We start from the raw sequence: 25,050 nt of genomic DNA on the forward strand, positions 1-25,050 counted from the left end.
TCTTGTCCCCATGGGGGTGGCGTGAAGTAACCAAACAGGTGCAAACATGACTATCATTACGAATTATGATACATGCTCTGAAGGAAAAATACTATTTTCTATGAGAGAGAATAGCAGGGGGACAGTTTTTGCTTGGGTCTACCCCAAAGGCCTCTCTTGAAGTGTCACTGAAGGGGAGCACCCCCTGCGTGGGAGCCGGCCACCTGAGGAGTTTGGGGAACAGCACACCTGGTAGAGGGAACAGCATGGGTGAAGGCTCTGAGGAGGGAAAGTGTTGAATGTGCATGAAGAAGAGGCCATCCTCCCAGGAACGTGGTGAGCCAGAGGACAGTAGAGAGACGAGATTGGAGAATAGCCAAGGACCAGATCACCAGCGCCTCCTGACTCAAGATGCAGAGAACTCCAAAGATGAAAGTTGATCCATCGTAATCATAACAGCTGCTTATGGGGAGCTTTGTAAAACTCTTCGCATTGACTGTCAAGTGCTCCTGAGAAATCAGGGGAAATTGGTATTGAGAAAAGACCGTTTGATTTTGCTGGAAGAGTGTCATTGGTGACCCTTCAGGAATGCTATTTTTAGACAGTGGGAGAAAGGAAAAGCAGATTTTCTCCAGGGTCTTAGCGTGGACATGGTCAGATAAGGAAGAAGTCAGGAGGCAGCTCTGAAATGGGCGATCCGGACCCAGTGGATTTTTGCAGTTGTCAAGGTCCATCCCTGAGCCTTGGAAGGGAGGTGAGGGGATGGCCAGGACCCTAGCAGCACCGAGTGCCTTTGGGCCTGATCTTTCTCTCCCTCATTGTCCTCACAGGTACGCCATTCTGACCAAAGCCACCTGGCCTTCGTGGAGAGGGGATGAGAAACAAGGCGTCCTGCACTTGCTGCAGTCTGTCAACATGGACGGTGACCAGTTCCAGCTCGGGAAGAGCAAAGTGTTCGTCAAAGCCCCCGAGTCTGTGAGTTTCCTCGGGGCCACCCCTCTCCCCGCAGCCCCTGTCGGCCCCCTCCCCATGGCGTGGCTGCCATCTTTTCCTCATCCTGCTGTTCATGCCTTAAAGGTGGGCTCCTCGAAGAAGACTTTCCGCTGCTCCCAGTCTAAGTATAGGCCATTCTCCACACCCCAGAGCCCTCAGCATGGGTACAAAGCTGTTTTCTTTTCTTACTTAAAGTGCCTCTCCCATTCTAGATGTCATCACCTTAAGGTCAGGGAGTGTTTTGTGTGCTTTTGTGTACTCAGAGCCTCGTGAGGAAAGTGGCTCATAGGAAGAGCCCAGTAGTTATTTTTAATGTCCAACAGTGCCTAAGCTAATAGGTACTTCTTTGCCCACAAAGGAGGCTTGGGTAAACCTACATCCTCACCTGGGTGACACCAAGCAGGTTGTGTCACACAGGCCCCAACTTCCTCCTTAAAGGGGGAGCAGAGCCTGGGAGTGACCATTCCCAGAACTGTATCTTGAAGACCATGAGGAAGCCCGGAAAGGACTTTGAGGAGACCAGTAGGTAGAAGGAGAAACCTCTGGGCTTAAAGGACAGGGATATTTACCAGTAAGGAATTCAAACATAAAGGTTTAACAATTTGCAAACTTATCAGACCTCCACAGATGAATTTAGTGGAACTTCTTAATCTTTCCTGATGAGGGTGTGGTCACTCTGAGCCTAATGAACATCCGTCCACAGGAAGTTCTCAGTTTGAACAGGAACCCAGCCCAGCCCCTCAGTTCTTCTGCCCCATAGCTCTGGGGCTGTGGAATGAAGACACTTTTTTTTTTTTGGCTGCACTGGGCAGCATGCGGGATATTAGTTCCTCGACCAGGGGTGGAACCCGTGCCCCCTGCGGTGGAAGCATGGAGTCCTCACCAGTGGACCGCCAGGGAAGTCCCAAAGATACTCCTTTTTAAGTTGGAGAAACTGCTGGAACTAACCGGGGCTGGGCATCACCATTTCTTGAGGTTCCTGTAATAATCAAAGACTCCATTTCAGGAGTCTTTGGTGAATCTGGCAAAATTAGTCACCATATCAAGGGGAAATACCATGAGAACTTGCAGCGTTGGTCATAATGGAAACACTTGACTCTAGGCAAATTCTGGTCTCGCGGTGAGTTTTCTCCTTTACAATGGGCCCCAAGGCTGCTCTGCCTGCCTCACAGGATCAGCCTGAGATCAGAAATGCTAATGGTTGTAACTGAATGGCTTTATGAACCGTAAAGGTTGTTAAATAAATAAGTGGCACACATCGATAGAACCCATTTATGAAAAGTTTGTGGTAGCATTTTCCACTTGGAGTTATTTGTAGCTTCAAAGTAATTTCATTTCCAATTATAAAATGAAAATGTTGTGTCATACACCATTAAGCAACCCACAGAACAGTTCCTGTTCTTTCTAAAACGGGATGGAGTGATTTATTGGTACAATGGAGAACTCTTCTGTTGTTTTATACCCACTTTTACTTTTTCGACTTGCTAAATTTTCACAAAAACAGCCTCAATATTTTTCATACTTTTTTTTCTGATTCAGTTGAGCTTTGAGATTTTACTTCAAAAATCAAGATTTATTTTTGGTTTTTCTTTTCCGTGTCTTCCTCCCAATTGCTTTTTACCATCGCTTGACTGTCCTCTCCCCCATCTTTTTACACACACACACGCACACAAATCCCATCATCACTACTCTCTCCCCACCACCATCACTCATCCATCCACATCTAGCCCTGACATTGCAAATACTTTTACAAAAATTGGTTTTTAGGGACTTCCCTGGCGGTCCAATGGTTAAGACTCCACACTTCCACTGCAGGGGGCACGGGTTCGATCCCTAGTTGGGGAACTAAGATCCTGCATGCCGCATGGTAAGGCCAAAAAAAGAAAAATGGTTTTTAAAAATCTACCCTGTGATCTCGCCTTGATTTTTATAGTAAATGTGCTGAATTTACAAAATAACCCATTTGCTTTTAAGAACCCACATTAGACATCAGGCACCAGAGGGTTTGGTTTGGTTTTGTTTATTTGTTACATGTGTCCATGATTTTTGCTTTTTTTTCCCTCTCTTTCTCTGTCTCTTTTTCTTCTTGAACCTCCCTGATTTCTAACCCATATGGCTTTTGGAAAGAACCTAAAAACCAGATAATCTTTGAACTAGTCTATAGGAAGTTGGGAACTGGTTGCGTCTTCATCCTTTCTGAGTCACAAGTGTATTTTCTATGACACTCCCAAAATAGCTCTGGGAAAGAAGAAGAAAACAAGACTTACCCAGCAACCCAACACACAAGATAAGAAACACCAACGGATAACCTTCCAGGCAACCGCAGGGCTCAGATTTTAAACATTCTGTCCAATTGTTAAAAATCTTTTGTTTTGGAAATATGCTCCTTGTGCTTATTGTATATGGCACTGATGGCTGTGGAATAAAGTGCCGCTCTCTTGGTATTTTGAGTTTGAGATGTGGTTTTGACACAGCTGGGGATGTGAGAAGGAGAATCTGAGTGTCAGGAGGAGATCGATGTGGCCCCAGGGTACAGAACCCAGATAAACAAGAGACAACAAATCAAGCCCAGCTGCCTTCAAACCAAATTCACTTGTTTACTTCTGGAACATTTTAACAATGACATTCATCGGCATTACTTTGGGTTTTTATTGGTCCGTTTTATTTTTGTTCCTAGAGAGTCATGTAAACCACTTCCTAGTGGTGAATGAGAGTTTCCCACCATTTTACGAGTTGATTAGATGCAGATTTACGGGGAAAGACTTGTACGTCGAAACACCTTCGTTCACTTTCCAGCCCCACCCAATCTTAGTTCCAATGTTCTCATCTGTAAAATGGAGATAACACAAATATGTGGTTCATGTAGTTGTTGAGTGGTAGAATGGAAGAATGTGTGTAAAGCATCTAGAATGATTCCTGACCTGTAGTGGGCACTCGGTTCATTACAGCTGCTTGCTGTCATCTTCGTTACTCCAGAGCTCTGTTGAGTGGGGTGCAGAAATCAGTATTCATCGTTAAGGTGGCCTGAGTCTCAACACCTGCCAGTGTGTGATATGAGCCCTTAACTAAAACAGTCTCCAGCCCCTCTTGGTGAATCTAAGTCCTAAGTAACACATGTGAAGTCCAGCTCCAGTCACTCGTTATTATCTCTGCCCCAGTGACTCCTTGGAGATTTCTGTGAGGCAGGAAGTCTATACTTCATGGAACCAAGAGGAGGGCAGCCCTCTTTCCACTGCAGCACAGGCTCTGCTCTTGAAAAAGCTGGAAAATTCTAGTAAGAGGCTATAGGCAGCACTAAACAACTGCCTCCATGAGCTCATGTGATCAAGCCACTTAATATCCTCTTTGGATCGAGGTGGGAAATAAGTGGATAAGTGCTGAATCACTCATTTGATTCTCATAGAGGTTATGAGCAAGGCAGGGCAGACACCATCATTAAGGTCCAAGTGAATACACTCAGATCCAGCTATCTTCCACGATGTTTTTTGTTAAAAGAATATGCATATTATATTATAGTATTATAATATATATTATATTAAAAGACTATGTATATATAAAAGTTATAGTGATCATAAACATTTTTTCACCTTTGTTTATGAGTCTGAGAAGCTGCTCCGCATTATGTCCTCGGCTAAACTGAATGTCCCTAAAATACCCAAAAAAGTGATGTTCAGGTCCTGTGAACTGGCTCACATCGGTCTTCTCTATATTCACAGCTCTTTCTTCTAGAAGAAATGAGAGAGCGAAAGTACGATGGGTATGCTCGAGTGATACAGAAATCATGGAGGAAATTCGTGGCCCGGAAGAAATATGTCCAAATGAGAGAAGAGGGTATTGTAGTCATTTTGTTTCATGAATTTGCCAGATCTAAGAATACTTTTGAACTTAGATGAATTACAAGTTCATTTTACTTTGCATATAATGTCGTGTGTTGAAACCTTGCATTCATTTAGAGTTTCTCTGTGTCTTCCCACACTGAGCGTTTTCCTCCTCCTCCTCGGGGATTGATCCTTCTCCCTTCTCTGCCCTTTTGGGAATTGCAGCCTCTGACCTCCTGTTGAACAAGAAGGAGAGAAGGAGAAACAGTATTAACAGGAACTTCATCGGGGACTACATAGGGATGGAAGAGCACCCGGAACTCCAGCAGTTTGTGGGCAAGAGAGAGAAGATTGATTTTGCAGACACGGTGACCAAGTATGACAGGAGGTTCAAGGTACACGCTGACTGCCCACCTCTGAGAGTCACCAAACAGATTCCTTAGTTTTAAAAATAACTCGTAATTTTGCTTTTCTGATTACCAAAACAGAACATGCTCGTTGTAGACAAATTTAGAAAATGCAGATAAGCCAAAAGTAGCCACCTGTACCCAGAAACAATCACTATTAACATTTTGTGTGTATCCTTTAGAACATTTTTTGGAAGGCATACATTTGTATATTTAGTTTTACAAAAATGAGATCTACCTTACCTGCTGGTTTATGTCCTAGGTTGTTTTGCTCTTAAAATATGCCAGGGAGAACTTTCCATATTAATAGATGTGTCAATATAAATTATTTTGTTTAGCTGCGTAGTATCCCATTCAACAGTTGCTTCACTGTATTTTTAACCAGTTTCTCATTAATCTGTTCTCAGTGGGCTTTTTTTTTTTTTTTAAACCATCGTAAATAAAAGGAGGCAGTGAGCATCCTTTCACATGTCTTTGTGCATTTGTCTACTGATGCTTTTAGAATAAATTGATAGGAGTAGACTCATTGGATCAAAAGATTCAGGATATAAAGTGAAGTGTTCTTACCCATTTTCCCTGAGCAAATGACTATGCAGGGCTTTCACAGAGCCACTGGGGGCCAGCTGATTTTTTTTTTTTTTACCTCTTTCCTTAGACATTTTCTTTTGCCTGATAAAATCTTGACCCTAATAGTGAAATATGAAGCCACAATAGCTTATGGGCCCATTCAGAGCTTTTTATGTGTGTTGGTTCTTGTTTGTTTTTTTGGTCAGGAAAAAAAATAAATAAATAAAAATATTAATTTCACAAGAAGGATGACGTTGTTTTACCAAAACCAAATCATTCCTTACAACCGGAGTATGGTACCAGCTGCTCTGGTGGCAGATTTGAATGCAAACATGAGTGCTTAAGTCTCTAAGTAGTGTTTGCGTATATAATACAGTATGTTTATATTAGATTTTTAAGGATTGTCATTGAAATGAAAATTTGTCAATTTTAAAAAGTAAAAATTTCATGGGCTCACAAAATTTATATATGCACGGATCCCTGAGAGAGAAACATTCTGTAGCAGATCATTGGTAGGGTCGTCCTATGTGTTGGTTTGCCCTGAGACCTTAGGTGTTGTCCTGATGGTCTGCCATTTTTGTAAGTCAAAGAGAGTCAAGTATCAGCAATTTTACATATGTCAACCTAAGAGTCATGAACAATGTCCCCTTTTGCTCTCGAGGGACTTAGATGATAAATGGAATGGCCATCCGATGGTAGTGAAAGTTCGCTACCTAAAGCAGCGTCCCTTCACCTGGTCACAAATGCCCTTTGTCTGGACTGTTGTCACTCTGACACTTTTTAAAACACCTCTCCTTGCAGAGCGTAAAGCGAGACTTGCTTCTTACTCCGAAATGCTTGTACTTAATTGGACGAGAAAAGGTCAAGCAGGGTCCAGACAAAGGCCTCGTGAAGGAGGTGCTGAAGCGGAGAATCGAGACGGAGAGGATCTTGTCTGTGTCCCTCAGGTGAGTGGCCAGGGCTGGGGGCAGGGGAGCCCTGTCTCTCCTCAACAACACCAACCGCTCTTCCAAACACAGCCTGGAGAAAGGCCCGGTCAGGCTTCCCAGTTGTAAAAAATCATGATGATGCGAACCCAGTTTCCTCTTCTTCCCAAAGAAGAGCTCATCTTCATGGCTCTCAGGGAGTCCCAAGATGACGAGAAAAATTTGCCTTCTGATCTGCTCCTCTGATCAAGGGATACCCAGATCCTTTGTTCCCATAAAGTTTGAGAAATAAATGTAGTATGTGAAACAACCAGCACAATTGCTGTTATTGAAGTAGGGCCAATGCCCCCAAGCCCACCTCACCCCTGTTGAAGACCTAACCCGCTTCACCAGGAAAGGCCCAAGCACAGGTGGCCATTAGGTCATCAGTACTGCTTTTTAGTTTGCTGTGACCTCTGACTGTCCTAGGTGGGAAGTTTCTTTGGACTCCTTGAAGCCCTTTATGCCTATTAATACCGAGGGGGGGAGTACAAATTGGTCTCCATAATCTGTAGCCCTGGAGTCATTGCCAAATGCTCCCTTCAACTCCAAGTTCACAGGTAGGGGCCCTTGCTCTTCCTGTCAGCACTATGGCTTGCTTTTGGCAGAGGGGCTTCTCTGCATGCTGAGACTTCCCTAAGTCCCCTGCTAATAACTCCCAGACTGAGTTCCCTCTGATGAGAGGAAATCCTCTCAGTCCACAGAAGGCTAAGAAAAGAGGAAGAAAGGCCCCTTTGAGCCCAGTAGCTTCCTCCTTGAGTCACGTCCCTGGCCCTCCTGAGGATAGCACTGCCTCTCTCAGGGCAAGCTTCAGGCTGCCACTGCATTAAAAGCAGAGATGTTCTGGTTACTTGTGAACATGTCTTCCTGGAATTTGGAACTCTTATTCCACACAGCAGACAAAACTGCTGCTCTTGGGAAAAAGCAGGGGTTTTGTGTGCTCAGGCGTCTGATTTACCAGGCTAGAAATCCTGGCTCCAGTGTGATAATCCAAAGCAGATTTTAAGTTGTGTCCATTCTTGCCTGTGTCACTGTGGTTTCTGATTCTATCTGCTCCCAATTTTCCTGATAAAGAGCCAGGCAGTGCAGTGAGGTTACGAGTTTAAAACCCTTCCGTTCAGGATGTGGTAGAACTAAGCAGATGAGTCCATTGGCAGCCTTTTGCAGCCCCACCTCAGGTGGGTCTCAGTGCCATGGATTTCACGGAAACGCTCTAGGCGCTGTCGGGTTTTCCTCAGAGGTCTTTCTGAGAATTCAGCTCATGGGCCACGACCTGCTGGCCACAGTCTCCTGGCTAGCTGGGCCCTGAGGCTGCCCTTGCTGGTCCAAGGAACCCAACTGGAAGCTTCTCTTTTTTTCTTGCATGGGGACCAGCTATACTTTGGCTAAGCTGGGTGAGCTGAAACGTGCTGTGCACACTTGGCAGTAGCCGTGGCTACAAGCCCAGGAGTCACAGCTTTGGGCATATTTGCTGATTACTCTGAGAATGATCGTTGTTCTTTCTATTATCATTGCCCAGGTCTGTCTGCAGCCTTCAGACCATCAAGGAGTGCTTGATCATCATATGCCTACATTTGTATCAAGCACTTTGACACTTAATATCTTATTGATCAAGTCTTTGAGGCTTATCAAGGTTTGGGATATTCACACTCAAGTTTGTTCCTTCTGTTTTTTTTTTTTTTCCTCCTCTCTCAGCCTCTGGGGATACAGTGTCTCATAGTAAAATCAGATTCTTTTTCTACTTTCTCTTTAGTATTCATGATCTGGACATTTGCTTCCTTGTGGCCTTTCCTTGTTAGAGGATGTAATAAAATGAGGTACTTAGCCTGAAATTTATTCTGGATCTAGGGGAAAAAAAGAGCCTGAGTCATTTAAACTTGTTATATCTGCATGTTACAGTTACTGAGCCCCAACTTGCGAAGATTAATACCGTTCCCTTATTTCCTTCAGCCGTTGGGTTAGGCTAGTAATCTAAACCAAGTTAGAAATGCATCCACATGGGTCGTGGAGTGTGAAATGGATTGAGTAGTGAAATGGAATCCAGAGTAGAAATGGATTGTGGTACCAGGAGAACGTGTGTGTGTGTGTGTGTGTGTGTGTGTGTGTGTGTGTGTGTTCTCAATGTATTTCAGTATTGGCATAGAGAAAAATGTTAACAGTTGTCTAGCTCTTCGGGAAGAAAGTTGTAACGTGTTTTGAACACTTTAGGAGGCTTACTTCTTGACTGTTGGCTGGAATGACCACCTAATGGATTCTTCTAGTTCAGACTATCAAAGTGTCCTACAAGCTTCATCTTTCAGCCCGTCCCTAACTCTTACAACTACTGGGAAAGCCAAATTGGCTCACAGCTCCCTATTCAAACAAACCAACCATACAAAAAAAAATTATGGGACAATATGGGGAAATGTGAACATAACTAAATATTTGATATGAAGGATTTATTGTTCATTTCTTTATGTGTGATAATGGTATTGTGTTTATTTTTATTTAAGGAAGCTTTATCTTTTAGAGATACAGACTGAAATATTTAAGGATAAAATAATATAATATTTATACTCTGCTCTAAAGTAACCTAGCTGGTGTGTGGAAGTGGGGGGAATGAGACTGTAGATAAATTTGATTGTCTGTGGCTTGATCATTGTTGAAACCTCCTGACATGTGGAGGTTCATTCTGCTATTCTGCTTTTTTAGATATTTGAAATTTTTCATAATAAAAAGTTTTTCCTAATCTTTCAATAGACATCATATTTTTAGAGGTCTTTACCTTTTTGTTTTTTGTTTTTATGGTTGGTTTGGTTTTTTTTTTTTTTTTTGTCTGCATTGGGCCTTCATTGCTGCGTGCAGGCTTTCTGTAGTTGAGGAGAGCGGGGGCTACTCTTCGTTGTGGTGCGTGGGCTTCTTATTGGGTGGCTTCTCTTGTTGCGGAGCACAGGCTCTAGGCGCATGGGCTCAGTAGTTGTGGCGCACAGGCTTGGTTGCTCCGTGGCACGTGGGATCCTCCTGGACCAGGGCTCGAACCCGTGTCCCCTGCATTGGCAGGCGGACTCCCAACCACTGTGCCACCAGGAAAGCCCAAGAAGTCTTTACCTTTTTATAAATGGTAATAGATCTAGTTGAATTATAATTGAAATTTTAAGAAAAAAGTTTTTTTAACTTACAAGAAAGAAATAGATTAGACCCAATAGCTCAGAGAGCTACAAAGACTACAGTTACTCAAAGGGCCAGGAAAATCCTTATCTAAATAAAAGTTAGACCAAAACACTGACACCTGCATTTCTGCCTTCGTTGAAGACGTGGTGAGACTATCAGGAGGTGACCCGCTGATATGCAGGTGAGACATCAGATTTCCAAGGCTTTGGGGATTCTGCTGACAGAAGGCCCAGAAGCCCAGAATGAATTTTTGACGGATCCTTCAAGAGCTGCTTCTTATCCAAGAACCGTATACTGACCTGGCCTCACTCTTACTTGAAAAACTCAATTTGCTGGCAGGGTGGCCACAAAGTTCAGTAGCCCATGTTCTTTGCCTTCCCGTCGTACGTGATGAGATTGGAATTATAAAGTCTCCTATGTGGGGTTCTCTCTGATGAAGCTTCTAGACCTCCTCGTCCTGACAGCTGACCCCCAGAGACCTAAGACCAAAAGCTGTGGGGCTGCCTGTCTGCTTCGGTAGATTTTCCGGTACTTGTGCATACTGGGGAAATCAGCCTGGAAGAGGGGGCTTTAGACAGAGGCTCCAGCTGCCCTGGGCATGACATTCTTGCCTAGACTGTTTCATTGCCTGATTGCCCTAAACCTCTGGCAAGAAGAACAGGCTGCTTCACTGCTTGTTCAGCTGACCTGACGCATTCCTGAAATCTTGCCTTGCTGTGGCTTTTGAGCTTTTGGAAACCTGGAATTTCTCTATGTTTTTGGACTGATCACCTACCTTTTGTTCAGCTCTGGATCTGAAGGTGAACGAGACACAGTCCCTGCCTTAAGGAGCTCCATCCCGTCCTGGAAGGAGGAGCAGGGCCCTGAGTAAACATGGGGCACACAGCTTACAAGTGTTGAGAGACTGGTATCCAGGATACTCCTGGGACACAAAAGATGGCAGTGAGCCTTTCCCCTGGGGTCGGGTGAAGCTTCTCCCAGGAGGCCCGTGCTGAGGCCCGACACCACGTGTACCTGCACTTTCTCAGAGAAATTAATGTAGGATCCCCAATTGGTGCCACTGGTGTCTCTGGGTGGTAGAATTCTGGATAAGGTTTATTTGCTTCTTTTTTTTTTAACCTCTGTAGTTTTCAGTTTACTAAAAGGAGCATCTATTTCATAAGCAGGAAACCTTTTTTTTAAAAGGCTGAAATAAAGGCAGGGGCCGTCCTACCTGAAACTGCCTTTTCAGCTTTAAAAAAAAAGAGTTTACCCAGGGTTTTGTAACTAATATTTTTGTGAAGAAGATCTTGGTTAAGGGAGTGAAACAAGATTTTCTAGTGTTGTCAGCAGTACAACAGTAAGCCACAAAGGAGAGAGGATAAAGAACCAGTAGTCAGCCAAGCCAGGGACTAGGAAAGCATCTTTCAACACGGCCTGCTATGCCAATCGTCTGTAAGGAATTGCAGCTTGAGCATATGAATAAGACGGGGGTGAAGTCCAAACATAAGTCTGAATTTTTAGGAAAAAAAAAATGTAAAAGCTTTGTTTTCAGATCTAGGAACCTGGGCTGAGGAGAGGGGAATGAGTTGAGACTCTGGCCTGGGTAAAGATGATTTCCTAACTCTCTGACTCGGGTCACCAAAGGGAGGGGTTTTTGAATTTGATGGTTGAAGTCAAAGTATCCAAACAGCCTCTTCTCATTTCCAGACTCATGCTGATAATTGACCTTGATGTTTTGGCCTGCTTGCTTTATTTCTTTTTGATCATGAAACTTCTAATACATCTGAGCACATTAAACTACTCAAGGTTTCCTGTGTTGGACTCATTTAATAACCCTGTTGAATAATCACTCTCCTGCCTAAAGTACAGCCAGGCAAACAGACATGCCCAGACATGAGTCAGGCAGCTGAAATGGGAGTATCACTCCACCCCACACACCAAAAAGTGGTGCTTCTTGTCTGCCTCTTCCCCGTTGTACACCCTCCTTCCTAAAGCAGAGGTCTTCTTAGACCAGTGCTAGGATGCTGGGGCTTTATTTCTTTAATTCCAAATGACTTGGCAGAGCTGTTGTGAGCAACTTTTACACAAGTGCCTTTTGGAGTTTTGAATTGCTGTCACTGAAGTGATTAAGACAATTCCAAACTTTTCATCTGCCTAGAAACAGGCAGATGATAGGAGCTTTGCGGCCACACCTTCTGAGGTATATTATTCTCACACTTTAAGAAAAGATTCCAATTCCAAGTTTGGAAAAGTTCGTGAACAAGGAGGTATAGTGGAGATTGTGAGCTGCCCTGTAATACCCATTCTCTCCTTTCCATGTTAATAGCTGGCAGCCCACCCAGAGACTACGTTTCCCAGGCTCCCTTCACCTAGGTGTAACCAAGTGACACAGTGCTGGCCAGTGGGGTGTGAGCAGAAATGACATGTACAACTTCCTGGTCGTACCTGTAAAGAGGAGTAGGCGCCTGGCTCCCAGACACTGTAGAACTGTCATGTTGGCCCTGAATTGCTTTTACACATGCTCTTGAGTGACAGAGATTAAAGCACTGGTTGTCAGGGTCTTCATCACAACAAATCCTGGTGCAGGTAGCATGGTTGTGATGTAGCGATGTTTGAAAACAAACTTTTTTTTTTTTATACAGACAAATTGTCCTTAAATTCCTGATTTTAAAAGTCATGTGAGAGAATATTTCACTTAAGCTTTTGGTGGGCTATAAACTTCTTTTAAAAGCAGATTTTAGTTTATTGACTTTATTTTTGTACTTTATTGTGTTGTGTTTTAAAGATTTTCAGTTATTACAGAGAGAAAGACGGTAGAAATTTAGTGCTATTTTACAGGCTTAAAAAAGGAGTGGAAAAAATCATGGAATAAACAAAACTGCCACTTTCATTAAGTCTTTCCAATCTCTTTGCAGTACTATGCAGGATGACCTTTTTATTCTTCATGAGCAAGAATATGACAGTTTGCTTGAATCCGTCTTTAAAACTGAGTTCTTGAGCCTCTTAGCAAAGCGTTATGAGGAAAAAACCCAGAAGCAACTACCTCTGAAATTTAGCAACACGTAAGTTGGGATCTGGGGCCTTGATCTCACTGTTGAGGTCCAGGCTGAGAGGAGGGGAGGCCTACGGGGTGGGGGGATGGGGTCTGACTGGCTTGGGTGGCTCTGAGGAGCCCTGGGTGCCTTGGCTTCCCCCGTGGACTCTTAAGGCCTGCAGAAGACAGTCTGGATGATGCCCACAGGCTTTGAAAACGTCACTTTTGCATTTCTGTGAGATAATGACTTCATTGGATGGTGTATTTTATCCTTTGAACAAAGGTCACCAACGTGAGGCCAGGAAAAGGCAGATTTTATATATCACCAATAAAAGAATATTTTATTTAGCAGAGCAGGCAGAAGTAGTGTAAGGCTGAAGCAAAAGAAAGTGATTGGAGTGGGAGCTTAAGTTCCCAAGATCAATGCATTATACAGCGTGTTGGTGGGGCATTTGGAGACTTGGGGGCTGTGGATGGCTGGCGTCTTGTGTCTGGGCTCTCACCTTCATTTGCTTTAACAACATTGTCTCACGGACCAGACACTGGCGGACTGTTGAACTTCTAATCTCGTGTTTGCTGAGTGAGTTATTTGGCTTTTTTTTCCTTCATAATTTCCCCATCTATAATATGGGGATATCCTCCACTCTTCCTACTCACAAGGAAGAAGCCAAAGTAAAGCCTTAATCCCATAAGGAGGGGACCTTACCATAACTCACGCTGCTGTGGTTCCAGTGAAATAGATACTGGAAGCAGAATGAATTCATTACAGCTTTTCCAAAGAACAATTTGGCCATGAGTACGGGGGGCAATTATTTTTGTCTGGGAATTTGTGATAAGGGAATAACTCAAAAAAAGGAAGAATATAGCCAAGCCACTGAATAGAATAGACGGCTACTTGCAATTATGATTTTTCTGTCTTAAAACATGAAAAAATATAAGGTAAAAAAAGCAAAATATGAAATTGCATTATGTAGGCATATAGGCAATGTGGAAAATAAAAACTGGCTGAGGAGTTGTGCAGTGGTGAGTAAACTTCCCTTTTATTTGGGTCTTGGTTGCTAGTGTTGTCTTTTTCCTCCCTGGGGTAGGGGTGAGGGTGGAGGAATCGAACTTAAATAGTAGCCACATTCTGTGCAAAGAAGACGTGAGCTCTCTGTGTCTGGCATCTCTCAGTCCTCCACAGACACAGACCTGGGCAATCAGAGAGAAGCACAGTGACATACCGCAGCGGGTGTGGCCTGGTGATTGGCCTTTCTTTCTGTTCCCGGGGCATTCCCACCTGTATCCACTTGACAGAGCGACAATGCACCTGTACTGGGGTACCTCCCTCACCAACTGGTGTCTCCCAGGGGCTGGACCCCAAATGCTCTGCCTCTGTCTGGGAAACCCACGGATGTCATGCCTGTCTGCCGGGCCTGGTGCTGGTTCCGATGATCCAGTGTTTTTATAGCACGTTTGCCCAGCAGCACAACGCCATGCTGGGGTCTATGAACCGCACTTTCTCACTGCTCCATCCCGACTTGTTAATTCCAACAAATATGCTTGTCGCAGGCTTGAACTCAAGTTGAAAAAGGAGAACTGGGGTCCCTGGAGTGCAGGGGGCTCCCGGCAAGTGCAATTCCACCAAGGCTTCGGTGACCTGGCCATCCTCAAGCCCAGCAACAAAGTGCTGCAGGTCAGCATCGGACCCGGGCTGCCCAAGAACTCCCGTAAGTGTTCATGGGCCCCACAGGCGGGACCACTGCTAGGCTTCTGGGCTTCCCGCCTGGCCCTCCCTCACCCTGCCCTGAGCCAAACTCTTTTCCTACCAAATGCTCATAACACTGCACAGATCTGCAGGGCAAAGAACCAGTACTTTGACTGCTTCCTGTGGCTGGGGTTTGCTTCAGATTGAAACATTTCAGACTAAACCAACATCAAGGCAAATGGGCAGGTTAAACCTTTCTGAATGACTTTGTAGTTATGGGTAGTATTCCTGGCATTACAGCATGAATTGTGTTTAAAACAAATCAGTTTGCTGGCTTTACATTTCCCAGCCCTTTCCGGTCCGATCTTGTCAACAATACAAACCTCATCCTTTCTGTCAATTTTATTTTTTATTTTTTAAATAAATTTATTTATTTATTTATTTATTTATTTATTTATTTATTTTTGGCTGCGTTGGGTCTTCGTTGCCACACGCGGGCTTTCTCTAATTGCGTTGAGCGGGGGCTACTCTTTGTTGTGGTGTGCGGGCTTCTCATTGCAGTGGCTTCTCTTGTTGCAGAGCACAGGGTCTAGGCACGTGGGCTTCAGTAGTTGTGGCACACGGGCTCAGTAGTTGTGGCGCACGGGCTTAGTTGCTCCGCGGCATGTGGGATCTTCCCGGACCAGGGCTCGAACCCGTGTCCCCTGCATTGGCAAGCAGATTCTTAACCTCTGCACCACCAGGGAAGCCCTTTTCTGTCAATTTGAAAGAAACTGACCATATTTACCAGCTCCCTACAAGGTTTTGCTCTGTTACTGTGCATCACATTTAATACCGCCCTCCTTCACTGTCAATTGCTTCATTAGAAGACATACATGCAGTAACTCACAGCACAGTCTGACTCCTTTACTGGCCTTTGATTCTTTTTCTATTTATAAATGATATTTATAAAATTATATTTATAAGGCACAGTATAGAGTAATTACATATGCTATGTACTCATATAATGTAGATATCGTTACAGAATGCAGCCCATGTGTACAGTCGATGAAAAGCATGCCAGGTCGGGAATTCCCTGGTGGTCCAGTGATTAGGACTTGGTGCTTTCAGTGCCGGGGCCTGGGCTCGATCCCTGGTTGGGGAACTAAGATCCCACAAGGCACATGGCCAAAAAAAAAAAGAGTGTGACAGGTATAAAATAGGCCTTTATGACATCTGTCTACAAGGTGCACATTGGCACGTACTATATAACTCACTAATACAGTACAGAGAAATAGCCACTCAGAAAATGTTGGTATATATCTGTGTATCAGTTGGTATTTGTGGAAGACAGCACATTTAGGTGGGATTTTTTTAAGAGACTTTTACATAAAAGGACTCTTTGCAGGGGTGTTGGCAGGGTTAAGGGAACAAAGTTGGGACTCGGGCAAAAAACAGCAGGATGCCACTATTACCCCTAAGGATATAGGTACAGGAGACCCCAGAAAAGAATCTGAAAAAGAATGTATATATATCAGAGTCACTTTGCTGTACACCAGAAACTATAAATCAACTGTACTTCAATTTGGGGAAAAAAAGGAGGAGATACCCCAGCCCCTCTCTCCTCTGGCACCCCAGTCTCCTGCCGGTGCCTCCCACTGACCAAACCCAACTGGAATGCAGAGGCCTAGCACTCCATTGGGCTCAGAACCCAGGGCACAGAGCACAGCGAAGGAGAGCTGTAGATAACCAGCAAGATGTGTATGAGCAATGCTCAGCAGGCCTCAAAGTGAAACGTTGTCTAATACGGTGTTTTATTTTATCTTCATGGGGACAAGGGGGCAGGAAGGGGGACACCCTAACCTGGCCTCCTCCCCTTGCCCCAGGACCTGAGACCCAGCTCCTCTGCGTTATGCTGTCATGCCTTATCACTTCCTGCTCTTCTCTTTACTAGGAATTCCCTCTGCACCCCTCTTCCAGCTGCTTTAATCAGCTTCATGTCCTGAAGCTCCTTCATGTCCCACTCGAGACCTTGTTTACTGTGTTCCTTTCCAACACATGGTCTCTGCAGAGATCTCGTCTGGCCCCCAGTGGCCCTGCCACCCCAGCCCTAATTCTGGCCCACATGAAGCTCCATTTGGCCCTGCTTGTTTTCTAACACTTGCACGTCTGTGTCCAGGGTATCAGTCTGCTTCTACCCTTCAGGGTCTCTGTGTTTACTTCGAAGACTGTAGAACGCAAACCCTGGCGAGAAAGGCTCTGGACGAAAGCAGAGGTGCTGGAGCTGCGGTGTCCTTCACGCCAGTGACCATGATGTGCAGCAAACACAGCCTCGGCTTCTGTGGTGCTGTGGTCAGAACATGAGTGCGAACATTCAGATGTCTCCTCTGTCTCTCTGCAAAGTCTACAACAATAGAAACCCCTTTGTAAGCTTATTAATACCTCTTTGTAAAGCTATTGGCTCTGACATTTCAAATCCCTCCCTCCATCACATGTTCTCCAGCCCCTCCCATCCAATAGCTGCCAGGACAATTCTTCCCTCAAACAGCCGTCTCCACTGCAACCAGTCTCCTGCAGATCCGACGGAGACCTGCGTTCCAAACTTCTCAAAAGTTTTCCATAAGCAAAAAACCATCGGGAGCCATAAAACCAGCCAGTAGCACCGATTTTAACTTTGTCTTGCTGGTTTATTTCAGGTCCTACCCGAAGGAACACCATTCAAAGCAGAGGTTATTCCAGTGGGACTCACAATGCCAACTACCCAATGAGAGCTGCCCCTCCGCCACCAGGTAAGCCAAGCATGCACCATAGGCTAGACCCAGATGTGTAAAATACCTTGAGGAAGAAACGCATTAGCCAATAAGTGCCCACATATGAGCCAGCCGTGAGCCATTTCAGTGCCAGATGGACTCCTCCCAACACAATGGCCCTACCTGTGACCCCGAAATCCAGGGAAGGTATGTATGAGCTAGTGAGAGTGCACTGTGGCTGAGTTAGCGATCTGCATTTCCTTACCTGACAATGTTACCTCCCTTAGGAAAGGCTTTGTACATCAGTAAGAGGAAATAGAGCCCCTTGTCCACGACAACCAGAATGTCGTTGGCTTTTAAGTTGTAGGACACTGCCTCTATGGAGATTGGAGTTTGCAAGGTATAACCCCAGCACTACTCAGCTCCAGGCAAATACCACGACAATACTTTGCAACTAGTTAACAGCTGAGTGAATAAATAGAAAGTCTTTTCTTTCTTTCTTTTTTTTTTTTTTTCTTTTTTTAAAAATTATTTATTTATTTATTTTTGGCTGTGTTGGGTCTTCGTTTCTGTGCGAGGGCTTTCTCTAGTTGGCGGCAACCGGGGGCCACTCTTCATCGCGGTGCGCGGGCCTCTCACTATCGCGGCCTCTCTTGTTGCGGAGCACAGGCTCCAGATGCGCAGACTCAGTAGTTGTGGCTCACGGGCCTAGTTGCTCCGCGGCATGTGGGATCTTCCCAGACCAGGGCTCAAACCCGTGTCCCCTGCATTAGCAGGCAGACTTTCAACCACTGCGCCACCAGGGAAGCCCTAGAAAGTCTTTTCTTAATCAGATAGAATCTAGGAGAACTGCTCCAAGAAATAAAGTAATATCTGAGAGAATACAAAATTGATTCAGAAAAAGTTTTAGATCTTATGTTTCATTTTTCTCATTTTTTTAAATGATAAAAATATAGCATGCAAGTCAAAATCCAAACCCAAAAAAATGTAAGAGGTTTTGCCCTTAAATAAATCTGTTTAGTGTTGGAAGAGTACTCTCAAAACTCACAAAATGTTTTTCCATCACTCACAATTCAGTTAATAAGAAACTGTCCCCAGAATGTTTGATGTTAATAGGTTTAGGATTGTAGGTCTGAAAAGGGTCATCTTGGGACCACACTTGACTCAGATCATCCCAGACAAGGGAATTTATTTGTAGCAGTGTCCAAAATAAGCAGTAAAAAGCATTTCTTTTGTCTCCTGCTCTGGAATCTCACGGTTGCATGCTAAAGTATGGACAACCATGCCTATCAGTGAGAAACTAATTCTCATCTCTTTTGGAGTCCCCATCCTGCCTGGCCCAGCTGTCTTTCCTCCCCTCTGCCTTTATCCTTGAAGAAAATCCAAGCACAAAAGAACCTAAGAGAACCAGTGTAGTATTTTGTTACTACTTATGCGCCAGCCGCCCGTGCAAAATCCTGGCCAGACCACCTGGAAAGCTCATTTGCCTCTGCTGTGTTGGCCACAGTCGGCTCAGACCAAATACCTGACCTTGAGCACAGCTCTCAACCTCTGTATGTGACAGTTTCTTCACCAATAAAATGAGGCAATTGGACCCCAATCCCTTACATCAGTACTTCTCATACTATCTATGGTGAAGGATCAAGGGCTTGGGGTTTTTTTTTGTTTTGTTTTGGGTTTTTGTGGGTTTTTTACTTAATTTTTAATCCATCACAAACTATACTTTTGTAAGATATAATAAAAGTTACTAGAAGAATGGAATTTTAAAAGCATTCAAAATATAAGCCAAAATTTCTTATTAGATTCAACAGACATGAGATATGTCTGTGAAACTGCTGTGAACGCTTCTAAATGCTTGCTCTTAATTTCTGAGCTTACTGATGGTGGGTGGGTCACGAGCAGCATGGGGCAGTCCACCTATGGGACCCCTTTTGAGTATCATGGCCCTAGAACACGTCCCACTCTGGATGCCCTTCTGCTGTCCTTGGCAACCTTGGCAGCAAGTGGGGTCTCACCAAGCTCCTTGTTTCTTTCATGAAGAAATTGACACTCTGAAAGGTCAGGTATCTCGCTCAAGGTCAACACAGCTATCAGAGGCAGAGCCAAACCTGAACCCCGAGTCGCCTTATAAACTAAGGGTCATCCCACTGGTACCGAAGGGTTCTTCTCTTAATTCGGATGGAAGAGGTTTGCTTTATGGTGGGTTCACCAAAAGCGTGCCTTCGGGAGCCTTGTTCCCCTTCACTCTTCCCCAAATCTGTCGGTGGGAGAAGAGATAAGGGCTTCTTCATACATAGCTTGGAATGACAGTGCCGCTTTCAGCCAAGGCACACGGTTTGGAGCCCAGCACCAGAGTCTGTTACTTACCAGATAATGTGATCTTGACCAGGAACAGTTTGGCTAAGACAGCTTGCTCTCTCCAGATTAATCCAACCAGCGGCCACATCTCCCCTGCCCGTGTGGAGTGCTCCCTTCACCTCCCGCAGCAGCCTCCTGCAGAGGACACCCCGGACTGACCCCTTGAAAATGGATGTCCAGCTGTTCAAACAGCTGCCTGCCAGCCCTCTTGAATCACAACGTCATCATTTTTCTTAGACCCAAGAATGTGCCTCCCAACTAGTTGCAGGCTTTCCTTTCTCTGACCATTGGCTTCGGAACCCTGAACATTTGGTGGTTCTAAAGTCGGGATCAACAAGCATGCATGAGCGTCCGCTATGTTCCAGGCACTGGCCGGGCAGCGTACAATGTCTTGGGCTCTATTCCTCGCAAAATATGAGCAGTTATGCTCTCCCTTATTTCAGAAGGGGAAACTGAGGCCTGGCAAAGCTAAGTAACTCACTCATGGCTGACGGGCGGAAAAAAATTTGGAGAGCCTTTAGCATAGGATCAGAAATTTTCCGCTTTGTTTTCTCCTCTTTCCCACTTCCTAGGCTACCATCAGAATGGAGTCATTAAAAACCAGTTTGTGCCGCATCCCCACGCTGCTGGAAACCAGAGGTCAACTCAGAAGAGCCTGTGCCCTTCTATGGCTCGCCCACCCTTACCACGACAACAGTCCGTTGGCTCAGACCGAGTGTCACAGACGCCGGAGAGCTTGGATTTCCTCAAGGTCCCAGACCAGGGTGCTGCAGGGTAAGAGCCCCACCTCCCATGGGTGAAACTCACAACCTCCATCTCCACCAGCCACACTAAGGCTCGAGGATTTGGGGGGCCATCCACGCATGATTCTCAAGGTCGGTTTTCCACCCACGTGTGTTGTCATCCAGCCCCAAGGCTGCGAGGCCCTCGGTTGGCATTTTCTAAAAGTACAGCCAAGTTGATCCCACACACCTCATTCTCCAGAGAGGCCTTATCTCGGAAACATCAGAAGAGGGGCCCCCTTCCACCCTGAGATCTGATCACTCTGTGACCTTTTTTGCTCTCTGGGATGGTTGAGAAATAATGGGGGTTTCGATTTATGTCTGTGCCTGAAGTTGCGTAAACACAACAGCGCAAAGAGTCATTAGATACGTAAAGAATACCATCCCAGCATTCTATGAGATGCAGATGTTTGGTTATGAAGACAAATCTTCAGGGCTTTAAAATGAGACCCTCTCTGCCTTTCTATAACAGAAAATGAAGAGGGGAAGAAAAGAAACCAAGGCTTTTTAGTTGGAGGAAGTAAAGATTCCTGGAACTCTGTGTAGATATTCAGAGTTATCCGTGTAGGAAGGGGGTTTGCTGGGTCCTGTGGAGTCACTAGGCATATGACTAGGGCCAACTTCAAGACAAGTGAGTGAACTCTGCCAGGGGGTAGATTTTGGCACCAGTAAACAAAAGAACATTCCAGTAGCCCAAAGATGAACTACCCTAGGATGTAAGGAGCACCTTGTCCCTGGAAGTATTCAGGCACAGGCTGGATGGAAATCACCAGGCTGGAGTATTATAGAGTGATGGTGTCACATACCAGATAAGGATGAGAATCCTGTGTCAGCCCCTGTTTCCTGTCTAATACTGGACCTGCTCCTAACCCTCTCCTGCTCCTAACCCTCTCTGAGTTTCATTTTGCTTATCTGTACGCTGAAGTAATACCACCAAGCTTGCAGGGTTGCTGGGGGGGGGGCGGGGGGGGGGGACTAGAGAGAATCTACATAAAACACCTACCATGGTTCCAGGCATGTAGGAGGCTACTCAGCCAGCTGTAGCTCGATGACGATGATGGTGGTGATGAAGCAATCATTATCTCATGGTGGCTGCGCTAGGGACTTTTTTTTTTTTAATTTTATGTATTTATGGCTGTGTTGGGTCTTCGTTTCTGTGCGAGGGCTTTCTCTAGTTGTGGCAAGTGGGGGCCACTCTTCATCGCGGTGCGTGGGCCTTTCACTATCATGGCCTCTCTTGTTGCGGAGCACAGGCTCCAGACGTGCAGGCTCAGTAATTGTGGCTCACGGGCCTAGTTGCTCCGCGGCATGTGGGATCTTCCCAGACCAGGGCTCGAACCCGCATCCCCTGCATTGGCAGGCAGATTCTCAACCACTGCGCCACCAGGGAAGCCCTGGGCTAGTGACTTTTGAGGAATCTTCCGACTCTGCATGATTCTCGGTAGTTCTCTCTGCCGAACCCGATCGTGGGGTTACTGCAGCCCACTCTTCCCCTCCCTCCTGCCCACCTCCATTTTCTATTCTCACCGTATCTATAGAATAGTAAAGAACTTTCAAGTGTGATCAGGAGACTTGTGTACAGAACAGGGTGGTGCTGGGTGAGAGGCAACAGCTCCTTCCTCTGGGTGGGCAGACACCCATTCACCTCCAGGCCTTATCAAAGACCGCAGCGCTCTTAGGGACTTTTCCAGACGTCACCAGCTTCTTTCCTGGTGTTCCTTTTCCCCTAGCAAGTCTTACCTCATCTGGGCTACAGAGAGGAAAGCACCTTGGTTTTATACAAGTGGCCATCAGGAGAGTGGCTGCCACTTTCTATTAGATCTCTCTCCGTGCTCCCCCATCTCTTGCATAAGTAGCTCTATCCCACCAGTTCTAATGATCATGGTTTACCTGATTGGCTTGGTCTAAAGAGATGGTTCTCACACTTTAATGTACACCAGAATCACCTGGAGAACCTCCTGGCCCACTTCTAGTATTTCTGATTCAGTAGGACCAGGGGAGGGGCCACGCGTTTACATTTCTACCAAGTTCTGAAATGATGGTGATGCCGCTGATCCAGAGACCACATTTTGAAAACCACTTGTCACGTCATTTTGATGAAACCAGGGAAGTTTCTGTATAAAGGTGAATCGGAAGGGCGCTGTGGAGGCAACTGGAGCCTTTACTCCATAACCCAGGCCTATGCTATTCAGATGGACGGAAGAAACTAAAATAATCAAACAAGACTTCCTGGGCCCAGTTTGATTTCCCGAAGTAGGCAGGGGATTAAAACCAGTCAGCAAAATGCACCAGATCTCTTAGCTCTGTCTGCTAGCTTCCTACTTGCTTTGGTTTTGGCAAGCAAAACCATCTTTCCAGCCTGCTTTGCAAGTTACAGACTTGCACACCAGCCAGCTGGGAGCATCTGTCAGCCAAAAAGCAGGCAATTTAGGAACATTGTGTCTTAACCGAGGCTGCTCCCTTCCAGCCCTCAGCTGCGCTGTTGCCTATTTAAGTCTTATCACACCCTTTGCCACCTTTAGGCCTAAAGATCAGGCATACGTGACGCTATTTTGGCAGTGGCTGTGAGGCTGGAAGGGGAGGGAACCTTCACAACCATCTACTAGGCAGTAAGACCTTCCTGTATGTAAAACTTGTGTATAAAACTCGTATGAGGCACACTGAGTCCTGTAGCTACAAGAATCCCAGCCAGCCTCCTCTTTGTACGCTTAAATCTGCTGTGATGCAAATATTCCTTAAGAAATCATACTCTGATCAAAAGGCTGAGCTTTTTCTTAGTATTTATTTTCTAAAACACATAAAGTCAAAGTTAAAATAATTTCTAATGTGGCCAGAGACTTTAGACAAGCATTTCAGGGGCCTCGTGGTTACCTACATTCAACAGTTCTTCTTTGCCGAGAAAACATGAATTGCATTTGTTCCGTGGGACGTTGCTGGAGCAAACAGGGACCTTTGGGGTCCCGAGCTTGTACCTTTCCACAAAGACGAGAGTTCCTGTTTACATTACAGTCCCAAACAGTGCCCTTGAATTTACCAACCTATAAAAGGGAGATTACCACCAAGTCTCCTTGGACTTTCAACTCTTGGGTTCATCTTTCCTTTCCCTCTCCCACCACCAATGCACTTTTCTTTATAGACATATTTAGCATAAGCAGTCATCTCTTTTGGATCCTGCAATGTGGATAAAATCAAATGGTGTAATTAGCACCTCAAGTTAATTCAGGAACGTCTTTGTCAGTTTATTTTGGGTTCAGTCAGTTTGGGTTTTATGTTTTTTGGGTTTTTTTTGTTTTTGCTTTTGGAGAGAACATGAAGCCCTCGCTAAATTAATTACCACCCCAACTGGATTCTTTACCCTTGCCATGCCATGTTTGTTGTGATCGTCATTATTATCATTGACCAAGAAAACTAAGATGTACAAGGAATCATAATAACCTTGTAGTCCCTTAACATACCTTTTGAACAGTCTGATTCAGGTTCAAGATCTTCCTGAGTCTCGGGAAAAGAGAACAGGTAAAGCAAGAATCCGTATAAATAGTTCATTCATCAGCCTTTGCTCCGGCTTCATAGGAACACTTGATTTGCCAACCAAGTGTGCTTTATATTTTCCCTCCTATAACTGAGATGTACATAATCTACCTCCAGTTCATTACTGGAGGCATTAAAACCCAGACTGGAAATGTTTTTTTCTGTGGGCCTTTTTAATCCTGTGGTCCATTTCATGGGAGGACAACTTCAGGAAATTTCAAGATACTCCAGAGGTTAATCCAACTAGAAGTTGGAGAAACAGAAAAATACTGAAAGTGCTCAGCGGTAGGGCTTCTGGCCATGCCACAAAAGAAGGATCGATAGAAAAATTTAAATGCTGCCTGTGTGTCTCTTGACAGGATTCTCCTAATGGAGCCATATTTTTCAAGGAGCTTAAAATTTCCAACAAGTGTCCAATAGCAATATTTCTTAACCCATAATCTGCAGGACTAGCAGCCATATCCTGGCCCAGGCAGACACGAAGCTTAGGAATTCCTGGCATCCGTTCCCAAATTTCCAGTAATGTTTATAGATTCAACCTTTTGGAACAGAGCACATTTTAAAGAGCCAGTGAAATAAAATGCCATTATTTTCCTTCTTGGAATTTCAAGACATAAATTTCACATCTGCAGAACAAAGACGTGATATTTGAAAGCTTAATCCCAGCTCACCCTGTCATAGATGAGGCACACCCGGGTGTCCCAGAGGTGTGGAGACTGCAGAGAAGTTCACAGAAGGTGGCCTGGCCATGTGCAGAGAGCACAGATTCACACTTGCAAGGACTGGGTATGAGTCCCGGGTCATTTGTTCCTTCCTTCATTGATTCATGCATTGAATATTTACTGAACTATGTGCCTTCTGTGTGCCACGTGCTGGCCACATGGATTGTTCCACTGATTACCAGCTGACACCCTCGTGTATGTCACTTAATCTTCCTACACCTTGGTTTCCCCACCTGTACTGTATAATAGAGCTAATAATCAGAAATTTAAAACCCAATCAGGGTTTCAGGAAGATTAAATAAGGGCTTTGTAAACTATAAAGCACAGTGCAACTTGAAAGTTTATTTAT

General features: G+C 44.9%; 1 protein-coding gene across 1 annotated transcript in view; it reads left to right on the forward strand.

The window, feature by feature from the left end:
- The window catches only part of MYO1E (myosin IE), a 203,090-nt gene that overhangs the window by 165,023 nt on the left and 13,017 nt on the right, over positions 1-25,050 (forward strand). The window contains exons 19-26 of the mRNA XM_036841088.1: positions 810-954; positions 4,689-4,803; positions 5,016-5,185; positions 6,566-6,711; positions 12,777-12,923; positions 14,447-14,604; positions 17,258-17,350; positions 20,242-20,443. Of these exons, the coding sequence (XP_036696983.1) occupies positions 810-954; positions 4,689-4,803; positions 5,016-5,185; positions 6,566-6,711; positions 12,777-12,923; positions 14,447-14,604; positions 17,258-17,350; positions 20,242-20,443 (1,176 nt within the window). The remainder of the gene's footprint in view (positions 1-809; positions 955-4,688; positions 4,804-5,015; positions 5,186-6,565; positions 6,712-12,776; positions 12,924-14,446; positions 14,605-17,257; positions 17,351-20,241; positions 20,444-25,050) is intronic.

Source organism: Balaenoptera musculus, chromosome 2 (assembly GCF_009873245.2).
Source record: "Balaenoptera musculus isolate JJ_BM4_2016_0621 chromosome 2, mBalMus1.pri.v3, whole genome shotgun sequence".
Lineage (NCBI taxonomy): Eukaryota > Metazoa > Chordata > Mammalia > Artiodactyla > Balaenopteridae > Balaenoptera > Balaenoptera musculus.